The following is a 22,541-nucleotide window of genomic DNA, read 5'->3' on the forward strand; positions in this document are numbered from 1 at the left end:
CAGGCAGGAACGTCTTTGGACACAAAAGGAATTGCCACAGACTGTGACACCGATAGCTGTCATCTAAAGCCTTTTCCATGCCCCTGTGAGCGACCAGGGGCCAGACATCTCGGGAAGCGAAATGCTCCAGCGCCAGCTGACTTAGGGAAAATGCAAATGTTGCATTTGCATCTACTTTACATGCTGAAAAGAGCAATGGGCTTATTCTAATATTACTCTTGGCCCCCAGGAACGCTAGAGTTTTGGAGGAAATAATAAGGAATTCGTTTCTCTTTCACCACGTCTAGCTCTTTTCTAGAGCAGACCTTATGCCTGCAGTTGGGTGGATGTGCTGCAGTTCCCACCGTTTTCCTAAAAGGTCTGATTTTGACAGAGAACTGCACTGATGGTCAAATTCCTCCTGTCTTTGTTTTGATGTTCTGTGTCAGAAATAATAGAATAGCACCTGTGTTTTGTAGGTACTTTAGAGTCTGAACAAGATGAAAAATGGTTTAATTTTCTGAAAATTGGTATAGGATCAGGTGATTTGAAAATTTTCCATCTCAACTTTTACCACAGGGGAAAATTTGTTTTCCCAGTTACTGAAAGTTTTTACAGAAAGTATTTGCTTTCTTTAACTAATGCTAACTTTTTTTTTTTTCCATTGACTTTCCAGCTCTAATGTCTGGTTGAATTTTTTATGTTTTGGACGGTTGGATTCGATGGTCTTAAAGGTCTTTTCCAACCTAAACAATTCTATGATTCACATTTTTTAACACAAAAAGGCAATATTTTCTGTGGTGAAAGCATATTTATTCACCAGTATTATAGTGGGCCTTTCAACGAAGGTCTGAAATACTTTAGTTAAGTGTTAAACCAGTGAATATTTGTCCTGTTCCTTGTGATTGGCTCTTGGCAAAAGCCTGGGTTAAATGCAGGTTCCTCTTTAACAGAATCATCAGAGAGAAGGCTAAAAATCCAAAACATTCATTTGTTTACTGGGAAAAACAAAAATGATTTGCAAATGAAGCAGAAACAGTTTACCTGCAGGGAAGGGGATCTAGCAGCACATACCAAAGAGAAGAGAAACTGCAAAGAGGCAAATGAATGTCTGTTTGTGGGTATGGCTCCTTTCTCCCTTCTCACTCAGCTGAAATAGCTGAAAGCGATAGGATTACATTAAAATGCTAATGAAGAAACCAGTTGGATGAATCGTAACATTAAATACAACATAGCTTGCATTAAATCAAAATTCAGCAAACAAAACAAACTCTTATAAAGAAAAGTATTTTGAATCAATGTGTGCCATTCTGCATTGGTCAAAACTGCAGGAAAACTGGTGTGGGAGCGGTGGGAACGGAGGGGATGGCACAGAGCAAAGGCCTCAAAGAAATGCCCAGTACGATCCCCAGAGCAGCAAGTGTGGGGTATGGGCACCATTAACGCTGCTCCAGGGGAAGGTGAGGGGATGGCAGATGCAATGGGAAAAGCACCGGTTTGGGTAGGGGAGACCAGGTCCGACCGCGGGGCTCAATTGCGTGGCTGTGTCCGTTTGCCAGGCAGGCAGCACGTCAGTCCCGGGGAAGAGGCTTTACGCTTAAAGCCGCATCTTGCATAGGAAGCAGGCTAAGCCCAAAGGGAAGTTTTTGATGCTGGCAGCAGAAGGGGACATTCCCGCAGAGCTCTCTACAGTTCAGCATGTCTCTGAGGGATGAAGCTCATCCTCACCTGCTCACGGCGGGGCGAAGCTGCCGCAGCCTGTCCCCCCCTCCCCAGCAGAGCGGGGCTGCATGCGGAGCTGCCCCAGCGCTGCACCTGCGGTTAGTTCACGTTTGAGATGTAACATTAATGCTAATTATGCACTCTGCCCTGAAATTCAAGATTTCTAATCACGTTTAGTCTAACCTCTTAAAACTGGCATCTAGTTTCTCGCTTTGCCCTCGCTTGCTTTGGAATATTTGATTCACAGTTAGAAGATGAAGCAATGCCGCGGGTGAAGCTGTGCACGTAGGAAGACTTTTGGGCAGAACCTTTGGTTCCCCCAGCACTGTAACGGGAAAAAGGCAGTAGCTGGGCAGTGTTGAGGATCTGCACTTGGGATTTAAACACACGTGGTGTTTTTGTTCACCTTGTTATTCTGGCTGACTCCCCTTTGGCTGTATGTGTCAGGCAGTTACTTTCATGCATATGAAGTGGCTTGATGAAATTTCAGTGAAGCACCTTTGTTAGTCAGCAATTTTCCTGTAAAAACGATAGCAACAAAAATCTTTTTTGATTTCTTTGTCAGCTGTGGGGCAGATGGCTCACAGGTACACCTTTCCTGGGCAGCGGAGGCAGAAGCACTTCGAGGCGATCGGTGGCGATAAGTAGACTGGACCTGGCCTCCCTAAACCAGACCGTGATCCCAGTCAATCCACCCAGACGCAGGCACGCCAGGATCTCCAGGTGTGGAACTTGACTGCCCCGGGCCAGAGGCTGTTGGTGTCCCCAGGGAGCACAGAGCCAGGCTGGGTTTTGGGATCTGTCATCCGGCATGTCAGGCTGGCACGCCAGCCCCCTCTCATCTCATCACCGGGGGGGTCTGGAAATACTCTGGTAATGTTGTGAGCTCAGTGAGCGAGTTGTGTCTGACTGTGGTACAGAAAGAACCTTTTTTTTTAGGTTGACATCTGAATCATGTCTCTTTTTATAGCCAGGCGGTTGGGTTGCTGTGGTTGCAGCTCCCAGCCCAAGCCCAGCGCCTGCTTGGGTTAACGACCATCGTCACGCGGGGCACAAGAGAACATAGTTTGCTCGTTTCCCAGAAAAGCGAGCCTCTCTCTGGGGATGCTCTCTGTGCACTGGCTCTGCTCTCCCAAAGGGATCCTGTGAGCGGCCCTTGCTGCCGGCTGGAGACGGGCTCCTGCTCGCCGGGCTGCACCAGCCAGGGTGCGTGCCGGGCTTGAGCCTGTGCCGGTGCTGTGCCACAGCCACGCCGCGCTGTGCCTGCGCTGGCCGCTGCAGCCGCACCTGCAGACGCTTGAGAAAAGGCGGCGAGGACGACGTATTGCACGGTTGCGTCTTCGAGGATGCAACCTACGTCCCCACCGCTTGCAACAGCTTTTAAAGTTCAGGAGAATCAGACTGGGGCTTCGACTGGGTCTTGAAGGCCCTGCCGCCCCCGTGAGCTGGGGTGTCTGTGGCTTGGGTCTGCGTAGCAGATCCACGCATGGCTCTCCCCCAGGGTCTGTCACTGCCGGCCAAGCTCCCGGTTTCCGTGTTTCACGGTGGATTGGCCATTCCTCATCCCCTGCGCTCTGGAAAGCCTTTGGCAGGGGACCGCAACATGCTGGGTCCTGTTCGCACTTAGTGACAATTAACAAGCTGGCTGATTTCCCTTTACCTTGATAATGGACAACAAATCACAGCTTGGTATGCTCGTTAATTGCTAAGTTTGTTTGTTTGGTTTTCATTCGTGCCTATTAAGACATCTTTGGCTGCTAGCTCCTTTTACCAGTGATGGGCTGGATTCACCTGAGTACAACCCCATCGCTGACCCTGATGGAAAGGGTGTGATTTAAAAGCCAGCCGAATATGTCTAGATGCATAAGAAATAATCAGTATAAAAAAAAATTTACTTCATTTGGACTTGGTTTGCATAAGCGAAAATTGCTGTACATGTAACATGAAGGAGTTTTAGAAAAATTACTGCTATCTTGTACTTCATTGTGTTGACTTCTAAAGCAATGGTCATACATGAGAAAATTTAATTTGAGGTTTTAAAAAAACCCCAACACATAAAACAGAGTGAAAAAATTATGATTACATAGCTTGACCTGTTGGAAGGTCCATTATGACTGGACCCCTTTGTTTGTACAAGCTGTCATGGCTCTGTGGGAATCCATATGAGGAGAGTCCCACCCGACGCAGATTTGGGGCACTGTGCTCCAGCGTGTAACTCTTGCCCAGTGTCAAAACACGTTTTAAATTGAAATGTTTAATCAGCAGAAGTATTAATTTTGATATTCAGGAATTTTCCAGTCAATGCCTTTCTTTTCATAAAGCAGCTATTTAACTTCTGACATTAAAAAGATGCCTGGGTGAAAGTAGTCCATGGTGGTAGGCATTTCAGTGTGATGTTTCCATTTTGCCATATTCAGTGCAAAATGAATGCAAAAGTGCATGCAGGTACTGATATTTTAATAGGAACAGCACTGTGCATACAGCCTTGCGAAGCAGGGATCAACCCTGCTGATGAGGGCAGAGATCGTGAACTAGCAAGGTAACCAATGTGTGAGATGAGAAAATGGAGAGTAAAACTGCACAAACACACAGAGCGTGAAGCGTGCAATGACTGGGGGGGGAAAATGCATGTCATCTTGAAAATTCAATGCAATAATTCTGAAAAATGCCTTTAAATCTGTCTGTTCAGTGCATGCTGTGGTTTTTGGGTGGGGTTTTTGGTGTTTTTGCATAAGTGGTTTAGACATTTCTTCATGCAAGGTTTCAGCTGAGAAAAAGTTTCATAATAAATTATTCTGTCCTGATTAGTTTAGGCATAGCAGAAGCATTGACTAGTACCTGCCTGGAGTAATAAAGACTGAGTAAAGGTAGCCCACAGTTCTGTGATCGTTCCCAGGAGGTTTGAGCTGTACCTTGCTGTGTCTTGCAGGTACTGACCCCGGAAGGTTTCTCTGGAGCTGCCGAATCGCGTCTGGTGCTGGGCGCAGGCATGTGAAGCAGCTGCAGAGCCGCTTCCACCAGCCGGCCAAAAAGTGTCCAGCATCCTGTGTCCTGCATCCTGCATCCAGCAGCCGTATTCGGGACGCCTGGAGCACCTGCGCTGAGCGGGGCCGTGCGTGGCTGCATGCGCGGTGTTGGCACGTAAGTGGCAGGCTGGCCAGGAGCACACACAACCGCTGTGTGTTCTTCTTGAAGGTGGTTTTGTAACGCTGTCGTAAAATGGACAGCCAAGAACAAGCAGTCAGGGAGCTTTTCTGTTTATATAAAACAGATGTTAGTTTATTCCTTAAAAGCCGTCTACAATAACTGAGCATACCTGAGCCTTGTGGGATGCTGACCTTCACGCTGATGGGTAGGGCAGTCTGGGCTGGATGCTGGCTGCATTCCGGCCAGGTTCTGTTCTGAATTTGAGAGGTCTCCATCGCTGAGGACGTGGCTGGTGGGCTGCGTGCCCCTGCCGTGGACCCGCAGAGGCTGGAGGTGGGCAAGGGACGGGCAGGGTCTGTGGTGGTGCCTCTAGGCCACTTCTCCAAGGGCGGTGTGTTTGCTGGCAGGAGTCAGCAGTGATCCTTTTGTTTAAGGAGAGTCCATTTTGATAGAAGAACAGATATTTTGGAATTTGAGTGCCTTACCCAGGTGACAGAATTTAAGCTAAATCCTTGCTATTGCCTGTTGGGCAAGCCTAACACCAGTCATTTTCTGTTCAGAAGAAAGTAAATAATTGGGGTTTTTTCACAGCCTGGCAGTGGAGGAGTTGCTGCGAGCACTCTGAAGGAGAAGACCCGAGTTCAAAATGATTCTAACAAATTGGTGAGTTGGCTCAAAATCAACAACCTGAAATTTAATAAAGGACAAATTACTAACTTTGGGAAGGAGAAGGTAAACACATTACTGCAAATGGGGAATAATTAGTGAGGCAGAAAAGTTTGTATAAATGTAGCTGGTCTTCCTTTTTGGAGCAAAAGCTCACTGCCCTGGTTAATCATTTGGCCCCAGAGATGCATTCCTGGAGCCTGGACTGGTGGTTGCATGGCAGGTATTCAGGGGGGAGATAAATGGCGTATGAGTCACAGGAGGGTGTATATAAACACACACACACACACACACCTGTATGGACATTTCTAGACATATGCCTACTTACATACTTGCACACGTATATACTTAATTATCCTTAGAGGGACTGCAGTCCCTTTTGTATCACTCAGCATAGATTTTGTTGAAGTAGTGATAAGCAGTAAAGCTGATTCACTTTACTTATATAAGTATATTAATTGTATAATTTACATATGAACAGGTATTAAAATAGGCAGACATATATATCTTTTGGGTTTGTTCTGGCTCCTCTATCTTTACCATAACAAGGTAAGATGTTATGCTCAAATAGAAATGCACCTCATTTTAATGGACAAAAGCATTCTTCTGTACCTCTTTGTGTGCACAAATTGAAGCCTGCAGAACGGAGCCAGTGCTTGCACATCAGGTACTTGGCATTAAATGAATGATTCGTACCTATGTGTATGGAAATAATTAGTTAATATCTGAGGTGCCAGGAGGCGATGCTCAATAACTTGGTACCTTGGTACCTTGGGTTTGCAGGTGCCATAAATCTCGTTATTGCTGCACATGCATTTTTCCATTTGCTGTTCATCAGCGCCTTGGCTGGGTCAGAGACCAGCATAGCCGTGGGCAGCAGCCCTGTCCCCGCGGGTACAACCGTGCCCTCCCGAGCTGGAGCAGCCTCCAGGGGATGGAGGCAGGGTACCGGATCTCACTATTTCTTTTGCTTTTTATTTCTCCTTGTTGAAGAGTGAGCATTCAGGGCAACTGAAATAAATAGCATGAAGTTACGCAGAAGTACTGTAAAAACCAAACAAACAAACTGTAGTAAACTTATTATATAATCTCCCAACAGCTTGAAACTGAAGTCTTTGTTAAAAAACACGTATATCTATTTCTACCACCCTGTATTAGGCTAGCTTGTTGTTCCCAGGGTCTGTGCAGGCTCCATTGATCTTTATGGGCTTTGAGGCCATAATGGGATGAAGTGAGAAATATTTTAGCATGAACAATGTCATTATGGAGCCACGTACAAAACCCGCAGCCAGGCAGGTGCAGTTCCTGCAAGGAAGTGCACGGAGAGAGTGTTTACTACCCTTTGCAGAGGTTATATATGTTGGGCATAACCCGTGTAACCCCCTGCCGCCCTTCCTTGCTCCCCAGGTGAAACACCATGTGGTCCCTCCGGCCTGTGGCTGGGGAGGGACCGCAGGGCCATTTTGGCGGAGGCTGTGGTGCCCAGCGCTGTCGGTGCCCTGCCTGTACCGAGCTCCTCGGGGCTCCGGAGCACAGCAGCACCTGAGCGACCTGGTGCAGCCCTTGCTCCTCGGTGCCCGTGGCTCCCGTCCCCCGAGCTGTACTGCAACCGGTCCCCCCGAGCCGGCGTGCGACGGGCAGAAGACGAGAGCGTGTGGGTTTCCCTATAGAAACCATGGACGTCTACCATGTGAAGGTCTGCCACAGCCTGAATAGGACTTTCTGGATTATAGGATCAGCCTGGATTATAGGATCAGCGTGATCCATAGCCTGTGCTAGTTTAAATAGGTTTAAACTCATTGATTTGAATGGAGCATTGCTGCTGGATCCTGGGGGGACTTGGGACCTGGGCCATGAGGTGGCATCGTCCTGCATTTCTTGGCACCAAGCAAAAAACTAGTGCATCTTCAGAGGCTTTGGTGGGGGTTTTTACTTGCAGTGCTGCAGTATTAATGGTGATGATTATGGAAATGGGTGCTGGTTTAATGCCAAGGAAGTCGGGCTATTTTTCAAGACTTTATCTCCAAAAGTCGAATGAGCATGACTTGGGCTTCTGCACTGGTATATGCAGAAGGCCATGGGAGCAGAGCCTGGCAGTTTTCAATGAGTAGAGGGTTTCTGTGAAATTATTTGAATCCCATGAACCTTGGAGCGACATGATGTAAAAGGATCTTAACACTGAGTTCTTTAAGTCCAGTGTTCCTAGATAAACAAAAAGAAGGGAAAAGAAGAAATGGCCTTGATAACGTGGCATGAACTCAGGCAAGTTCTCTTTTTCTACTGCGAATGCTTTCTAAAGCTTGAGACTGCAGCATCCAAGTTGCTCCTCCTTTCTTTGTCTGTCTGTGTGCAACTCAGCTTTTCTGGCTCTTTTTTTCCCTCCCAGTAATGCTTCGATGATATAGGTTCCAAACCAAAGCAACAGCTATCAGGACAGCTCTGTGCAGAGCTATGACAACAAGCACCCGGGTTGTGCGCTAGAGCGGGGATGCTTGAAATGACAATGGGTTTCAGCTGTATTTTTTCACGAGTTTATTTACTACAGTCAATCTGAGGACTAGTTTTTGGGTTTGTTTTTTGTTGGGTTTTTTTTACTAATGAAATAGCAGGGCCAAGAGCATGGTTTAGGCAGTCAGGTGATGTAAGTGGTGGTATGACATTACCTAAGAGTGTAACAGTATTTTACCTGCACCTTAAAACGATGTGTAGCACTGTGTTATGTTACCCTTAATGAGTGAACTCATTAACACAGTGAATTTTGAATAAGTGTTCAGGACCAAATAATTCTGTGCATTGCTTGTATTTCCATGTTTTGTCTCCAAAGACTTGTTGACTTAAGTATGGTATGTTTTACGATATTTACTGTCAGCATGTATTCCTCTGAAAATCATAGATCAAAAATATCAGATCATAGCTACGTGGGAATCATACTTGGGGATTTACTCATGTGCATATTTAAGAAACACGGGGAAACACTCATAATTTTCTCTACCCTTAGTATATTCCCAAGCCTTCTCTAAAGCCCATGACATTCAGCAGCTTTTTATTGAAGCACTAACATGCTTTTTCCAGGGAGGTGTGTGCATGGCACTGCACATCTCTGTATTTCCAGTGAATTTACCAAAGTTGGCCCTCTTGCAGACTGGGTGCAGGGGGTGAGGACTAGGAAAAAAATTCTAGGATAAAGAGAATTTCCCATGCAAAAGCAGCCAGATAAAACGCCCTGGCTTTCTAGCTTGCAATGCCTGCTGTGGGCCACATCCATACACGAGAGTTCATGAGCGGCTGCAGCTCCATCTGTAAAACAGTGGCCTGGACTTGAAGTTTTGCCAGACCTCTTGTATCATGGGGACCGTAAAGTTGGGTTTCAAGATAGCTCTTGGAAAAACAGCTATTTCAGATGCAGCAGTCAACTGAAATGCAATTAATTTTAGCTTTATGTAGCATTTGCGCTTTTGATTATTCCAAAGCATGTATTTTTAAAATAAAAAATGTTTCCAACTCTATGGCATCATTGAATTTTTAAAGCTGGAAGGAGCTGGGGGTGACTCAGAAAAGCCTTTCATTCTCACAAGATCCTTTGCTTTAAAATCATGTGTGTTTGTTTTTTAATTGTAGGGCAGCCACAGCTTTGCCTGAATAAGGACCGAGGGGCTGCAAGGGGCTGTGAGCATCTCCCGCTGCTGTGGGGCCAGCGCCCGGGGAACGGCCCTGGGAGCTGGATGTTGTCCCGAGCCCCCAGTGTCCCGTTCAGCGTAGGTGGGATATTTTGCTACGGCAGTTCCTTCGCTCTCTTCCCACTACAGGCAAAGGGAATGGCAATGAAAACCTTATGGCTGGATCCTTCAATGTGACCGTGACTAGACCCCAGCCGTGAGCGTTCAAAGCCCACGGAGAAGGTCCGTGGGGCTCAGCTCCAGCAGTGGGGCGCGGGGCTGCTCCCCCCCGCCGCTGTGCCCAGGGCTGTGCCAGCGCAGCAGTGACCTTGTTTTCAGCGAGTGCCTTTTTACTGAGCCCCTCGTGGGACTTTGTACTTGGTAATTGGTGTGAGAAAACTGATGTCTGGATAGAATGATGAAATCTTGTATTTGACTCTCACGCCTCTACGAAGGGAAACCCCCACCACTGGTGTCTGCCAGTAATACAGTTCCCAGCTGCAGAACCCAAACTGTTCCTCTGCTGCACAGATACACAGCAGGCAACAGCCCCGCGCAATTGACAGGAAAGCATTTTAATTTCACACAGGGACAGCGTTATTGTCTTCCCGGCGAGCCTGATCCAGGCACCCGCTGCAAGAGGGCCCTTCTTCTGCACAGGCTGTGCCCGCAGGTACCGGCTGCGTGGTACGGAGCTGCTGTTCGGTGCCCTCATTATTTGCTCAAATTAATGTTTATAGGGGCAGTGAAGTGAACTCTTACAGCAGCTAGCAGTTGTGGGGCGAGTTTATTTTGCCTGAACTTAGTGGTTTTGAGAACCAGCTGGAAATTTTCCTTTAACAGGAACTGAGAAAAAGGAAATAAGCAAGGGAAGGTTGAAAAGAAAAAAAAAGGCTGAGTTTTCTGCTTATGGCATCTTTTGCTCCCTGTGCCCCAAGCACGACTTGAAGCAGCTGTGCTCACCGCCCGTGCACCACCACGCAGGGCTGGGTGCTGCGTGGGGCCAGCGGCACTGGGGAGCTCCGGGAAGGTCAGGAAGAGGGAAGGTTTCCTGGGCAGCTCCTGGAGACACCCCGAGGGAGCCTGGACAAGCTCCTGTGCCTCCCGTGCAGGATTGGGCTCCAAGGAAGGGCTCAAAATCGGGCAGTTTCCGTGCAGGGTGTGACCGTGAGCGCAGCAGCAGCCCCGGAGAGCTCTGCTGCAGGCTGGAGCACTGCCTCTGGCAGCGACGGCAGGGCTGCTCTGGGAGCTTGAACCTGTGCTCCTGGAGCTGCCGGAACGCTTGTTTGTTGGTCTAGTAGAAGAATAATTTCCTCTAAGAGCCTTGCCCTCGCCCTGGCACTCGTCAGTTAGCATTGGGACGCTGTCAAAGGCTAATGGCCAAAACCAGAGCCACGCAGCGGTGAATGTGAGGGTGTCTGCACAGGCAGCCCGTGGCGGGGGAGCAGGCACCCGCTTGGGGGTTGGTTTGGGTTTTTGTACTTTTTATCAAAGTGTTAGTGCTGTATCAGCCACGATGTTTCCTGCGAGCCCTGGTGACAGGCATGTACATGTCCCAGAGCTGGTTCAAGCCATTTAGCAATTTTGGGATCTGGGATGAAATAACCTGGGACAAGCCCCCTGGGAATGCTGCGTGAGGGGGATTTCTAGAACCGCTCGATCCTTGCAGCCTGCCTGGCCGTGCTGCCGATCCCTGGGGAAGAGGCACTGCAGTGAAGCACAGCCCTGTGCCCAGAGCCCATCCATCAGGTATGGACCTGACCAAAGCCAGTGGGGACCATGCTGACTTTCATCCCCACAGGGTCCCTCTGCAACTGCCCGGCAGCAGCTTCAGTGCTGGTCCAGTGCTGTGTTGGGAGCAGTCTGGTGGTGGCACGCGGGCAAGCAGCAGCCTGCAGCAGGGCAGGAACCTGCTACTGAATTTGTTTTCAGCCAAAGAGGTTTCTTTTTATTTCTCCTCTTTGGTGAATCTTTTGGGCTTACTAAAACAAACATGTTAGCTGCCAAAGCGTGACAGCCAAAAACCAGGGTCATAGATGAGAAAATGCATGGAAGAGTCGGATGTTGCATAACTGGTGAGGTCAATCCCAAACCCCAGTGAACAATTTCTGTCTCCAAGCTTCCCAGGAGGGAAGCAAAACTTTGTGGATGGGGATGCTGTCGGTCCTGGTTTCCCTGGGCATGTCTTCACGGCCGAGCAGCAGGAGCACTTTGGCTGTCTTGGCAAGTGGCAAACGAGCTGAAGCTGCACACAAAACTCTGACTGAACCTTGTCCAGCCACAAATCTGAGGGAGATGGCTGCTCGGGAGGTCACAGGCTGGGTAGGAGACAGGAGGGGAAAGCGATGGGGAGCTGCCTGTACGCTGAGAGCGGTGTGGGGTCAGGGGCCGTCCCACCACAGCCAGTGGGTGCACGTGCACCGAGGCACGCAGCAGCATCTGCACCCCTTGAAATTCAGTCCCCTCTTTGGATGGGGAGAGGTAACACTGCAGCCCACTTTCATGAGAAAGCGGAGATGCTCCCTCAGTGCTCTCGACGTGGGGCTTGGCCATGCCTCGCGTAAGCAGCCCCTGGCTCCCCGCTGCAGCTGCAGTGCTCCCTGCCAGCAAGGCAGGGGAGGACCCTGTCTCTGCAAGTGTGACGTGAGCAAAGAGCCTTGACGGTAGCCAAGACACTTAAAGTAAAACTAATGAAAACCTTCCATGATTTTGGATTTAAAAGTTTGGTCCTCAAGGCATATGATCCTTCACCTCGACAGCGAGCGGCTCACTAAGCCGCTCCTGCACTTCTGAATCAGAGCAGACAGAGCGTTAGAAAACACAGCCCTGGGAACAGTTTGGCATTGGCAAGAGGACAAACAGGATGAATCCTAGGAGAGCTCTTTCACAGCTTGGCATTTATGATTCACTGTTGAAATAAAACGTATTCTGCAATTACACACCGCTCTTTGAGGCATTCAGCTACTGCATGTCTAAGCAACACAATTGGCATCAGGCTCTTTTTCCGCTTTAGAAGCGGTTCAGTTCTAGTCTGTGAAGAAATTAGTGTCTGCGTCATTATGAAGGACGCCTCATCTGAGGGCAAAGAGGAACAGTGGCTGGTCTGTCTCACCTGAGGCGAGTGTCTCACCAGTGCTGCCCTCCCAGCCGGGTCCCGAAGCAGATTTGCTATCTCTTGGTGCCCTGCAAGATGCTAAAGGAGCCACACAGAAGCCAAGGGCAAACCTCTCCTTGACTCCACTGGAGCCAGGATTTCACCCCTGGTCACCTCCTCCTACAGAAAGAACTCTCCCGAAAAAGGCAGAACAATGAAAAAAAAACCATTGCGCATGGTGAGTTGTTATCCTCAGCGATTCCCACAGCCGTTTTATTGCCTGAAGGAGGAAGAACGTGAACCCTGGAGGGAAGAACTTGCCAAAGTATTTAACATTTCTACATCTTGCATGGAGCTAAAGGTTCCCAAAAAATCTTTAAAAATAACTGCAGAGATGTTTATTCAAGGCCCAAAGCTAGGCTAAGTAGAGTTTGAGATGTGGCTTTCAGGGGAAGGCAGCACAGGGGAATGAGCTGCGCACTCTGGCCCGGGGTTAGGGGGCCGCGGTGGCCAGGGCAGGCGCGTTCTGGCTGAAGCCACCTTTGTGGTTAGCAGGCCTGGGGGTGACTCGGTGGCTGCTGCCGCTGGGCGCAGGGAGGGGGATCGGGGGCTTAGATGCTCCTCTGGGCACTCCTGCCTGCGCTCTCAGGTCCCTGCTTCCCTCATGGGGGGCCTGCGCCCTGGGAAAAACAGGGCAACGTGCTGCTGAGCTAGTGGCGCTGGTGGCAGACGATGTCACACATAGCCACCTTTTCTTCTTTATAGAAATGGTGTAATAATACTCCAAAATAATCCTCCAGAAAGAAAAAAAACCTTCTTGGTGGTTGTTCTAACTGCCGGGTAACACAAGCGCGAGCCTCCTGGCCGAAGGCGGCCGCGCGGGCAGACACGACGGGAGCTTGGCTGCGGGTGCCGGTGTCCGGCAGCCGAAATCCAGCTCCCCCGAGGCACCGGCACCCCCGGGGCCGAGCGGGCACCCACCGCCCCACCAGTGGAGCCCTCAGCTCAGCAAGGCGTTTCCCTCCATCCTCCGACGCTCTCCTCCAGCCTCCGTCAGACCGAGCGAGCCTTCGGCCCGCCGTGCCAAGCGGCGGGGGCTGCTTCCCGGGATCCCGCCGCCCTACCACACCGGGAAAACCGCACCGGCTCCCGTCACGCCGCACCCGCCCGCGTGTTTGCGGCTCTTCCCAACCCGCGGAGCCGCGGCCGGGGCGGGGGGGGCTGCGGGCACCGAAGGGTCAGGGCCGGGCTGAGAAGAGGTGAGCCCGGGCGGGGGTCGGGGGGTGGGTGGGTGGTGGTCTCCCACCCCTCTCCGCCTCTCGCCCGCCCACGCAGGGGTCTGCCCGGTGCGGGGCGGGGGGCTTTGGGCTAAGCGGAACGCAGCCCCCCGCTCGCACCGGCGCCGCCCGCCCATCACCGTGGGACCCGCCGGCGGGCTCCGGGCTGCCGCTCCCTCTCGCGGCGGCCGCTCCGAGCGCAGCCGGCAGCCGGCGGGCAGGATCCGGCAGCCGGCGGGCAGGATCCGACCCCCCCCGGGCCCCCTCCCCGCCCGGGCGGGCAGGATCCGGGACCCCGGTGGGCTGCCCGCCGGGGCTGCTGCCGGCGCCGGGGCGGGGGGGGAACGGGGTCTGGGCCGGGAGGGGCCGGAGGTAGGAGCGGGACCCCGTCGCGGGTGGGAGCGGGGCGGCAGGGATGCCGGGCGCGGGGGAGGTGGCCGCTCTCCCCACCTGGGAAGGGCACGGGGAGAAGACGCCGGAGCGGGGTCCGGGTCGGGGGGCAGAGCGGCTCTGGGAGGGCTGGAGCGGGGCCCCCCGCGGCTGCCGGCCGGCCCTTTCCCCCGACCCCCCTCCCGCGCCCTGGTTTTGTCCGGGGGCAGGAGCCTGCGGCCACGTCGGGTGCCCGGGGAGGGGCCGGGGTGGAGCCGGCGGAGAGCCCCTCCAGCCCCGGGGGGGGGGACGGGGACGGCCGGGCTCCTCCTCGGAGGAAGGCAGAGAGGGAGCAGCGCAGCCCGGGGAGGCGAGCGCCGGGAGAGGAGAGCCGTGCCGGGGCGGGGGGGGCACACACACACGCGGCTGCCTCCAACGGGGACGCGTTGGCAGAGGACCTGGCACCCACCCTCTGTGCCGGCAGGCTTTATGCGGGACGGAGCCGGCCATGGAGAAGTTGTACTTTGCGGGGAGCGGCGCATGGACGCTCAACGGCTCGCTGGGGAACGGCAGCGTCCGCCTGGAGAACCAGACCTCCGGGAGGAACAGCACCACGGACCCCCTGAAGAGGAACGAGGAGATGGCCAAGGTGGAGGTGACGGTCCTCTGCCTCATCCTCTTCCTCGCCCTGACTGGCAACCTGTGCGTGCTGCTTTCCATCCACACCACCCGGCAGAAGCACTCCCGCATGTATTTCTTCATGAAGCACTTGAGCATCGCTGACCTGGTCGTGGCCATCTTCCAGGTGCTGCCCCAGCTCATCTGGGACATCACCTTCAGGTTTTACGGGCCGGATTTCCTCTGCCGGCTGATCAAGTACTTGCAGGTGGTGGGGATGTTTGCTTCCACCTACATGCTCTTGCTGATGTCCCTGGACCGGTGCTTGGCCATCTGTCAGCCGCTGAGGTCTCTGCACAGGAGAGCGGACCGGGTCTCTGTCCTCCTCACCTGGCTGCTGTGCCTGCTGGTCAGCATCCCTCAGATCCACATATTTTCTCTGAGGGATGTAGGGAATGGGGTTTACGACTGTTGGGCCGATTTCATCCAGCCCTGGGGACCTAAAGCCTATGTCACCTGGATAACCCTCATGGTCTACATCATCCCCGTGTTGATGCTGAGCATTTGCTATGGCTTAATCAGCTTCAAAATCTGGCAGAACGTGAAGCTTAAGACGGCTCACGGGCCCAATGTGGGTCTGAGCTCCAGCTCCCGCAGCGGGATGGCCTTTGCCAGGGTCAGCAGCACCAGGCTCATCTCCAAAGCCAAGATCCGGACAGTCAAAATGACCTTCATCATAGTGTTAGCTTTCATAGTGTGCTGGACTCCCTTTTTCTTTGTGCAGATGTGGTCTGTGTGGGACACCAATGCTCCACAGGAAGGTATGTCCTCTCCCCTCCCATAGCCCCATGTTTGCATGGACTGCTTAGCTCAGCGGCCACAGGGACACCAACAGCGGACTCAGGGGCTGCGAGCGACAGCCAGAAACTCTGTTCCGAGCTGGGTCTCAGGGGGCTGGGAGGGAGACAGGAAAAATCCCAATCATGTCAAAAAAACACCTGACAGGCAGCAGTGGCTGTGCCCGAGCTTTCCTGGTGCAGACAAGAGTTAGCTTAGCCCCCGGCAAATCCAGGGCTGCTGCAACTCAGGGGTCAGGCCACGCGCATGGTGGCTCAGGAGGCTTTCACTGTCCCCGGGTGTGCGAGCTCAGCCCTCCCAGGGCTGTTCGGGGGTCCCTGGTGGTTCGATTGCCCACCCTGGGTGCCGGGGCATGCCAGGGGCTGCATGGCAGTTCAGCCCCACACCAGTTGCAGAGAACTGCGCAGCATTAGCGCCCGACTTCTTTTTTTTTTTTTCTGTATTGTTTTGTCCTCACTGACTTCTTTGCTTTCTGCTCTTTTGCCCTCTTTTCCCTCTCCTCTTCTCCCGTTTCCATCCTCCCTGGGACTGTGCTGCTGTTATTTCATCTCTGGAGCACAGTTCCTGCAGAAAGCCACTGATTTATGAGCAAAGGCTTTTCCTAAAGGATGTGGTGTCACTGATTTGCCATTTTTTATACTTGGCGCTGGCTGCTCCTGTCATCACTACGGTTGCAGACAGAGTAAAATGTATTGCCCTCCTTGGTCTCACTCACTTGTAGCTGTGCAAGTCTGTGCTGTCCCTGGGCGGAGGTGGCCAATGATCCCTCTGCACCCGCAGGGAGAACCGTCCGGGAAAGCTTAAAAGACAAACTCTGCACAAGTTTGTGAGGTGGGAGAAAGGGCAAAAAGGTGCTTCCAGGGACAACTCTTCCTTGGATGGCCTGACCCAACTCAACAGAAATGCTGAGTCTCGTGTCAAAGACTGATGAGGAGCTGCGACCCCCTCCCGGCTCCCCCGGCAGCCCTGCTGTGGCAAGAGCTTCACAGCGGAAGGCATGGCTCGCTTACACCATGCACTCTTCTTTAACCCTATTCCAGCTATACGTTGCTCTGTGGAAAACCTGATGTCTCCTGCAGCCTGTGCACATCTGTTGTCCTGTAGACCAAAGCTAATAGCCTGGCTCCAGCTCTCCTAACTTGCCTTTATTGCTTCTCTGTGCTCCTTTTATTTCAGGTGGAGAAGTGAAACACAGCTTTTTGAACCTCCCTAGGTGTTCCAGGCAGCCATCTCTTGGTTTTCCACCTGATTTAGGCTGGTTGAAACTTCTAGTTTTTAGATGTGCCCTGGGATGAAGCAGCATCTCTCCCTTTTGCTGTATTTCAGACCTGCAATCTCGAGGGCTTCCACCTGACTCACCAGCAAACAAACCTCTGCCGCTCTGCTGATTCCTGCGGCGAGGAGCAGGGGGATGGCTGGGGTGTTCACAGATCGCACCCTGCCTGCTGCTCCGGGAAAGTTTCCCTTGCTCACCCTGTGCAATTTGCCTTGTGATGCTTTCTGCTTTGCTTTTAGGTAGGGTGGGAAGCTCCAGCCACGCTGAGTTCTAGCAAACTTCCTTTTCCTTTACGTTTCTGTTGCTCAGGGGCCCGTGTCTGCAGTAAAGGGTGGGAGTTTTGCCAGAGCATTTGCTGGAGACTTTCATGGCACAGGGAGGAAAAGCCCCAGGTGGGTTATTGTGGACCCCAGCCCTTCCTCCCAGGCCCACCCTCCTCCTCACTGGCTGCCCACAGGCACAAGAGGGATGGCAGGGTCAGACCTCTCTGCAGAAGTGGGCTTTGCCTGCTGCATTCCTGACGGTGTTGCCCTGTGTCTCGGATTTCTTTTCCTTTGCACCGCGGTTTGGGCTGCCATGGCCGGGCAGCATTGCAGGGCTCCTGGCAGAGGTGTACCCTGCAGCAGAAAGGGAATTTGACTGTTTCTCATCTTGCGGGCTTTGCAGTCTGCATGGGCATAACATCAGAGAAGGAAGAGAAGGAGGCGGGCCCCGTCACAGCTACAACACCGATGGGCTGACGAGCAGATCACAAAGGCTGCGTGAGGGAGGGTTGCCTACGTAGAAAATGTTTAGTTTTCTCCACATAGGATGTCATAAAGAGTGTCCCTGGCAAGGGAAAGTCTGTTCACACCTTATTGAATCCTAATTAATGCTGAGCAGGCACCCTGCAGTTTTCTGCCTGTGCATTGCATCCTGCAGCGTGGTGAGGTGCAGATCTCGGGCGTTAGCAGAGGGATGCAGAGCGCCTGGTCTGCCGGCGGTAAAACGCCTGTACTGTTCCCATCCGGCGCCTGGCCCGGCGTGCCACAGCTGTGCTTTCACCTTCACAGGGTGCAAAAGTCTGCTGCATGTGTCAGGGGTGAAAGATAAGGCTGTAAAGAAAACAACCTGAAGAAGCCCTCCTTTCCTAGTTAGCAAAGTGATAATGAGAGAGGTCTCACCCTGCTGTTACTGATCCACTTCAGTAGCTTTCTACACGGGTCTTCCTCGCTTCATAAAAACAACTTCAATAAAGTCAGGCAAGTGAAGTGCAGAAGCTGCACCCCTGCCCTGAGCAGTGCCGGCTGGGGTGGGGGTCCCAGGCTGCTGCCCGCCCACCTGGCCCCGCTCCCCCTCTGCCCCAGCCCCGCTATCGCCCTGCCCCGCACCCCGGCTCCGCAGAACTTCAGGGCCAGGCAGCCCCTTTGGCGACCCTTCCCCGCGGCTGCCATGGGGCAGGTGGAAGTGCCTAAACGTGAGTGCTGAACACTTCGGAGCCCTGCTGTGGTGCAGGGCTTGTCTGTCTGCTGCGTGCCTGGGGAGTATCAGCCTGCTATCACGTACCTGGGAGAGGCAGCAGTGATCCCCACCCTTGCTGGCCATGCAAACCTACAGCCTCTGTAAGTGCAGGTCGGAGCTACAGGTTACGGTTCAGGTATCGGCTTAAGCACTGGGCATCCTTCGCAGACCACTGCTTAGAATGAGGTTTCTGCTGCGCACACCTTATAGATAATATACGTTACATGTGGCATTGTGAGCTTTGAGTCGAAGTTGGCTTAAAGCATCTGTGAAGATAATAGTGAGGCTGTGAAGCAGCGTAACTCTGTTACGTTGGTCCCTTAATCTCGGGAGCTGGTGCCCTGAAACGTGGGCTGTGAGCGATAGCATCTATCTGTACGTGGGAATTAGTGAACGGTCCTCGGTTCATTTCACTTCTGCAGCAGCGTTTGCAGCAGAGGTCCCGCAGCCCTTCCCCAGGCACAGCCTCCTGCCTCTGCCGATCCCTCCTGGCAGCGCAACACCCCCAGCCCCGCTGCGGGGGGATGTTCGGAGCCTGGGGAGAGGGAACGTCCCTGAGGGGCAGAGCTCGGTCTTTGCAGCCCCCCTCGGGGATCTCCTGCAGTCCTGCTGGGGAGGGGAGAGATCCACACTTAAGACCTGCCCTGCAGTAAGCTCCATGAAATTCAATTTGCCTTCCGCAGAGAGGCAAGAGCTGAGTCAGCCATGGCTGGATTTTTTTTTAAGTGGATAGAAATGCTATGATGTATATCAGGTCTTGTGCCTAGGATTTGTAAGCCATACCCCATGGGTTTCTTTTAGCGTATGCTTGAAATTAAAAGCTGTTGGACCAGACATCACTAGAGTAGGAATTATGCATGAGTTGGCTAAAGGTGAATTTGGAAACTAGTATTCATTATTCACACTTCTTTTCTAGTTTAAAAAACTGCGAGTGGATTTTTGCAGAGGCAGAAAGGGACCAGGAACAGCCAAACCCACTTATGCATCCTTACTGCTAGTGCGTCCCCTGAGAGCACGAGGAGATGAGAAGATGGGCTCAAAGCACGGGGAGCAGAATAAAAACTCTGTCCCCTGCCTGCAGCCGCTTCATGGAGGTGCTGCTCCACGGGGGGCTGGGGCTGCCCCTCCTTGTCCCAGCTGCCGTGGTGGGTGCGAGTCCCACCATCCCCTTCTCACCAGAAGGCACCGGTCTGACCTCTCAGGTGGGATGGTCTGGTCCTTTGTGCTCTGGGGATGGAGAGCAGCAGCCAGAGACCTGACGTCCTGGCACCACGCTGCCAGCATCGCCTCCCGTCCCCAACGTCACGCTTGCGGCCAGCAGCCATTGCCAGGCTCCCGGGCTTCATTACTGAAATGGGAATGGCTGTCAGTTCCCCTGGCAGAGCGTCATATGTGAAAAATTAATTCAGGGGGAAAGAAAAATGCCACCACCCCCAGGGCTGGGAGAGCGCAGGGCAAAGAGGCTTGGATGGGGCTGGGCTGGCGAGCGCTGTCCTGTTGGCTGGGTTTTGGTGGTGGGGACAGCCCGGGAGCAGGGGATGCTTCCCACAGCCTGAGTGGATGAAAGCCGGTAGTCTGCCCCAAATTGGCCACTGGTGGGGAAAAACGAGCCACACAGTTCTTTTTGTTCCTGGTCCTGCTTTTTGCCATGGCAACTCCAAGAGGGTGCGCTCCCTCCTCCCCGCTTTGGGCACGATAAAGGCAAATTGTGCAGAGGATGCTGGGGGCAGCTCTGCCTCTTGGCAAGGCATTTCTAGGGTAACGCTGAGCAGGCAGCAGTGCAGGAGCTGGATGGGGGAAATGCAGCTCTTCTGGGGGAAAAAAAAAAACCCTAAAACCAAGTTGCTTAAACCCAGACTCGCTTCCCCCCTTTTTGTTTGCCAGCTCTTCTTTACTGATATACTGACCGTGGTGTTCCTGCAGGCAGGGCAGCCCATCCCTGCCGTGGGAGGAGGTGTTGCGGTGCCGGCAGAGCTCGGGGCTCTCGGCAGAGCCCACCGTGGCGTGTGCCCGGTGCCCACCTCCCCAGGGCGGTGGTTCTCGTGCCCTGACGCTGCCGTGCTTTCTGCCTTGCAGCCTCCCCCTTCATCATCGCCATGCTCCTGGCCAGCCTCAACAGCTGCTGCAACCCCTGGATCTACATGCTGTACACGGGACACCTCTTCCACGACCTGATGCGGCGCTTCCTCTGCTGCTCCACGCGCTACCTAAAGTCACGGCCGGCGTGCGACCTGAGCGTCAGCAAGAAGAGCAACTCCTCCTCCCACGTCCTCAGCTGCAAGAACACGAGCCAGAGGAGCTTCACGCAGCCGTCCATGATTTGAGGCATCACTGGCCGGGACATTGCGCCGCCGCTGTGCTGCCTCCAGCACTTCCCTGTGAAAAGCTGGGATTTGGACAAGCAAGGGCGTTTCTATATAAATAGGTGTATATATGTCTGTGCGCGTGTAAGCATGTACAGTGGTTGTTATTTAACTGAGGCAGGAGTTGGGGGAGGACTTCTGTGTTCCAAGTTTCAGTGCTGCCTGGGCCTGGACACCAGGGACCTGCTTCTGAGCCCCCAAACCACTGATATCGGTGGCTTTTAGACACCACTGGGAGGGACAGGTTTTGCCCCAAACGATCCCGCGTTCTGGGGCAGGTGTGCTACGTCCCCATCGGATGCAAGGGACTGCAGTGTGGGGTGATAAGTGCCACCTTGGGCACCCGGGCATCGGGCACCCAGCCCCACCACTGGTATCCCATGGGATGCCAGCGCCTGGCTGGGGCAGAGCCGCGGGCACTGCGTTCTCAACAGGGGTGCGATTGCTTCTCTTGAAGCGCTGCGGGGCAGAGGCAGCCCCATCCCTGCATCCCTGCATCCCTGCATCCCTGCGTCCCTGCGTCCCTGCTCGGTGCCAGTCCTGCTTCCCCCAGCCTGGGCCCGCCGGTGGCACCGCCAGCACAGAGCAGGGCAGTCCTGCTGCCACGGGCTGGGGGGGGGGACAGCGGGGACAGGGCTGGGGACAGGCATCCTGGGGGGCAACACTAACGGCCGGGTGTCCCTACCCCCCCAAGCTGTGCTCCGTGTGCTGTGTGAGGCTGGGCACACGGGTCAGCAGGAGCCAGGGGAGCGGACACGATGGCAGGGCCAGTGGATCTGTGCAATAACACGTTTGCCGAGTGCGCTCAAAAGCTTCTCTGAAGGCAGGCGTGTGGGATTACAGCTGGACTCCGTGGGGTTTAACAGAGAAACTCCTGTTGAGTCCCCTGAGGCCAAGCTTTTGCTTTGGGTTTACCGCAGATCGCATTTAGTCTTTTACACCAATGCAATTTTCTTGCTCTGTAACGCACAAGGTCATGCTTATGGCATGGATTTTTAATTGTTAAGAAATACCTGTAAATAAAGTTTTCTGACTGTGTTGTGATGGAAAGCGGGAGGGGAAGTGCAGAAGGAACACTAGACTAAGAAAAGGAAGGAAACCGATGGGAAACAACGCTTTGAACACAGGACCCAAGTATGCTCAGCGTAACGATGCTTTTGTCTATCGAGTACTGCACCAAGCACTTAAGATCTGCACGCCGCTTTATTGCATAGCATGAAGCTATGCTCCTGCCTTCACTCATGCTGCCTCCCAGATCTGCAGCTGGGGGGGATGTGCAGAAGCAAGGCCTGCATGCAGTCGAAGGGTAATACAATTTGGCCTTACATTTTGGGAATGAATATGAAAAATGCATTTAAAGGTGTACTTTGTTTTGTCACTGTCATCAACAGGTACATTTTCACCTTTCATATCCTGGCATTCCTTTGACTTTTTTGTAGTAGCTTCAAGTGAGCTCTCAGCACATTTGCTGAGTACAACCCAGCACATTCAGTCTCAGCATATTTTACCAGACTAGTTTATATTCTTAGGAAAGCATATAGCATTTTCCTCCCATGTTCACCTTCTTTCTCCTTGACAGTATTTAATTCCTGCACAAAACAAGGAGGGGGGGATGTCCAATTTTATCATGAACCCAGGGGCCTGGAGCATTCTCTGCTGGGAAGGAAAGGCAATGTGGCGATAGACGTTACCAGGACTGATGCACAGAGCAAGGAGGAAGCTTTGGGAGAGGCCGGGCATTGCCTTGCGAGCCCTGGTTGCAATTAGTGGCTGTGGTTTCGGGGTCAGGCAGGCGGGGCCGTGCCCCCACTCGTGGGATACTGCGTTCTCCAGCCGAGTGATGCTGCAGCCCACAGCTGAGCTCCCGCGCCGTCCCCGGGCTGTGGTGAAATGGGGACAGGAAGAGGAGCTCCAGGTTTGTTGCAGTGGAAGGATATTGAACAAGCTGTTGAAAAACCTTTCATAAGGGTCAAAAGAAAATAGAGGTGCTGACATGCGAGTGGTGCGTGTTCCATG

General features: G+C 52.9%; 1 protein-coding gene across 1 annotated transcript; it reads left to right on the top strand.

Annotated features, from left to right (window-relative positions):
• The first annotated feature begins 14,189 nt into the window (after positions 1–14,189).
• Positions 14,190–22,436, top strand: OXTR (oxytocin receptor). The gene is made up of 2 exons (XM_069811765.1): positions 14,190–15,349; positions 20,239–22,436. The coding sequence occupies exons 1-2, from the start codon at positions 14,419–14,421 to the stop codon at positions 20,484–20,486; spliced, it is 1,179 nt and encodes a 392-aa protein (XP_069667866.1). The 5' UTR covers positions 14,190–14,418; the 3' UTR covers positions 20,487–22,436.
• Positions 22,437–22,541: the final 105 nt, after the last annotated feature.

The sequence above is a fragment of the Haliaeetus albicilla genome, chromosome 24, assembly GCF_947461875.1.
Source record: "Haliaeetus albicilla chromosome 24, bHalAlb1.1, whole genome shotgun sequence".
NCBI lineage: Eukaryota > Metazoa > Chordata > Aves > Accipitriformes > Accipitridae > Haliaeetus > Haliaeetus albicilla.

Excerpts from the sequence above, each read along its gene's own strand:
- OXTR (XM_069811765.1), top strand. The coding sequence starts at position 14,419 with ATGGAGAAGTTGTACTTTGCGGGGAGCGGCGCATGGACGCTCAACGGC. Across the intron at positions 15,350-20,238 it reads CACCAATGCTCCACAGGAAG|CCTCCCCCTTCATCATCGCC; the intron begins GTATGTCCTCTC and ends TCTGCCTTGCAG.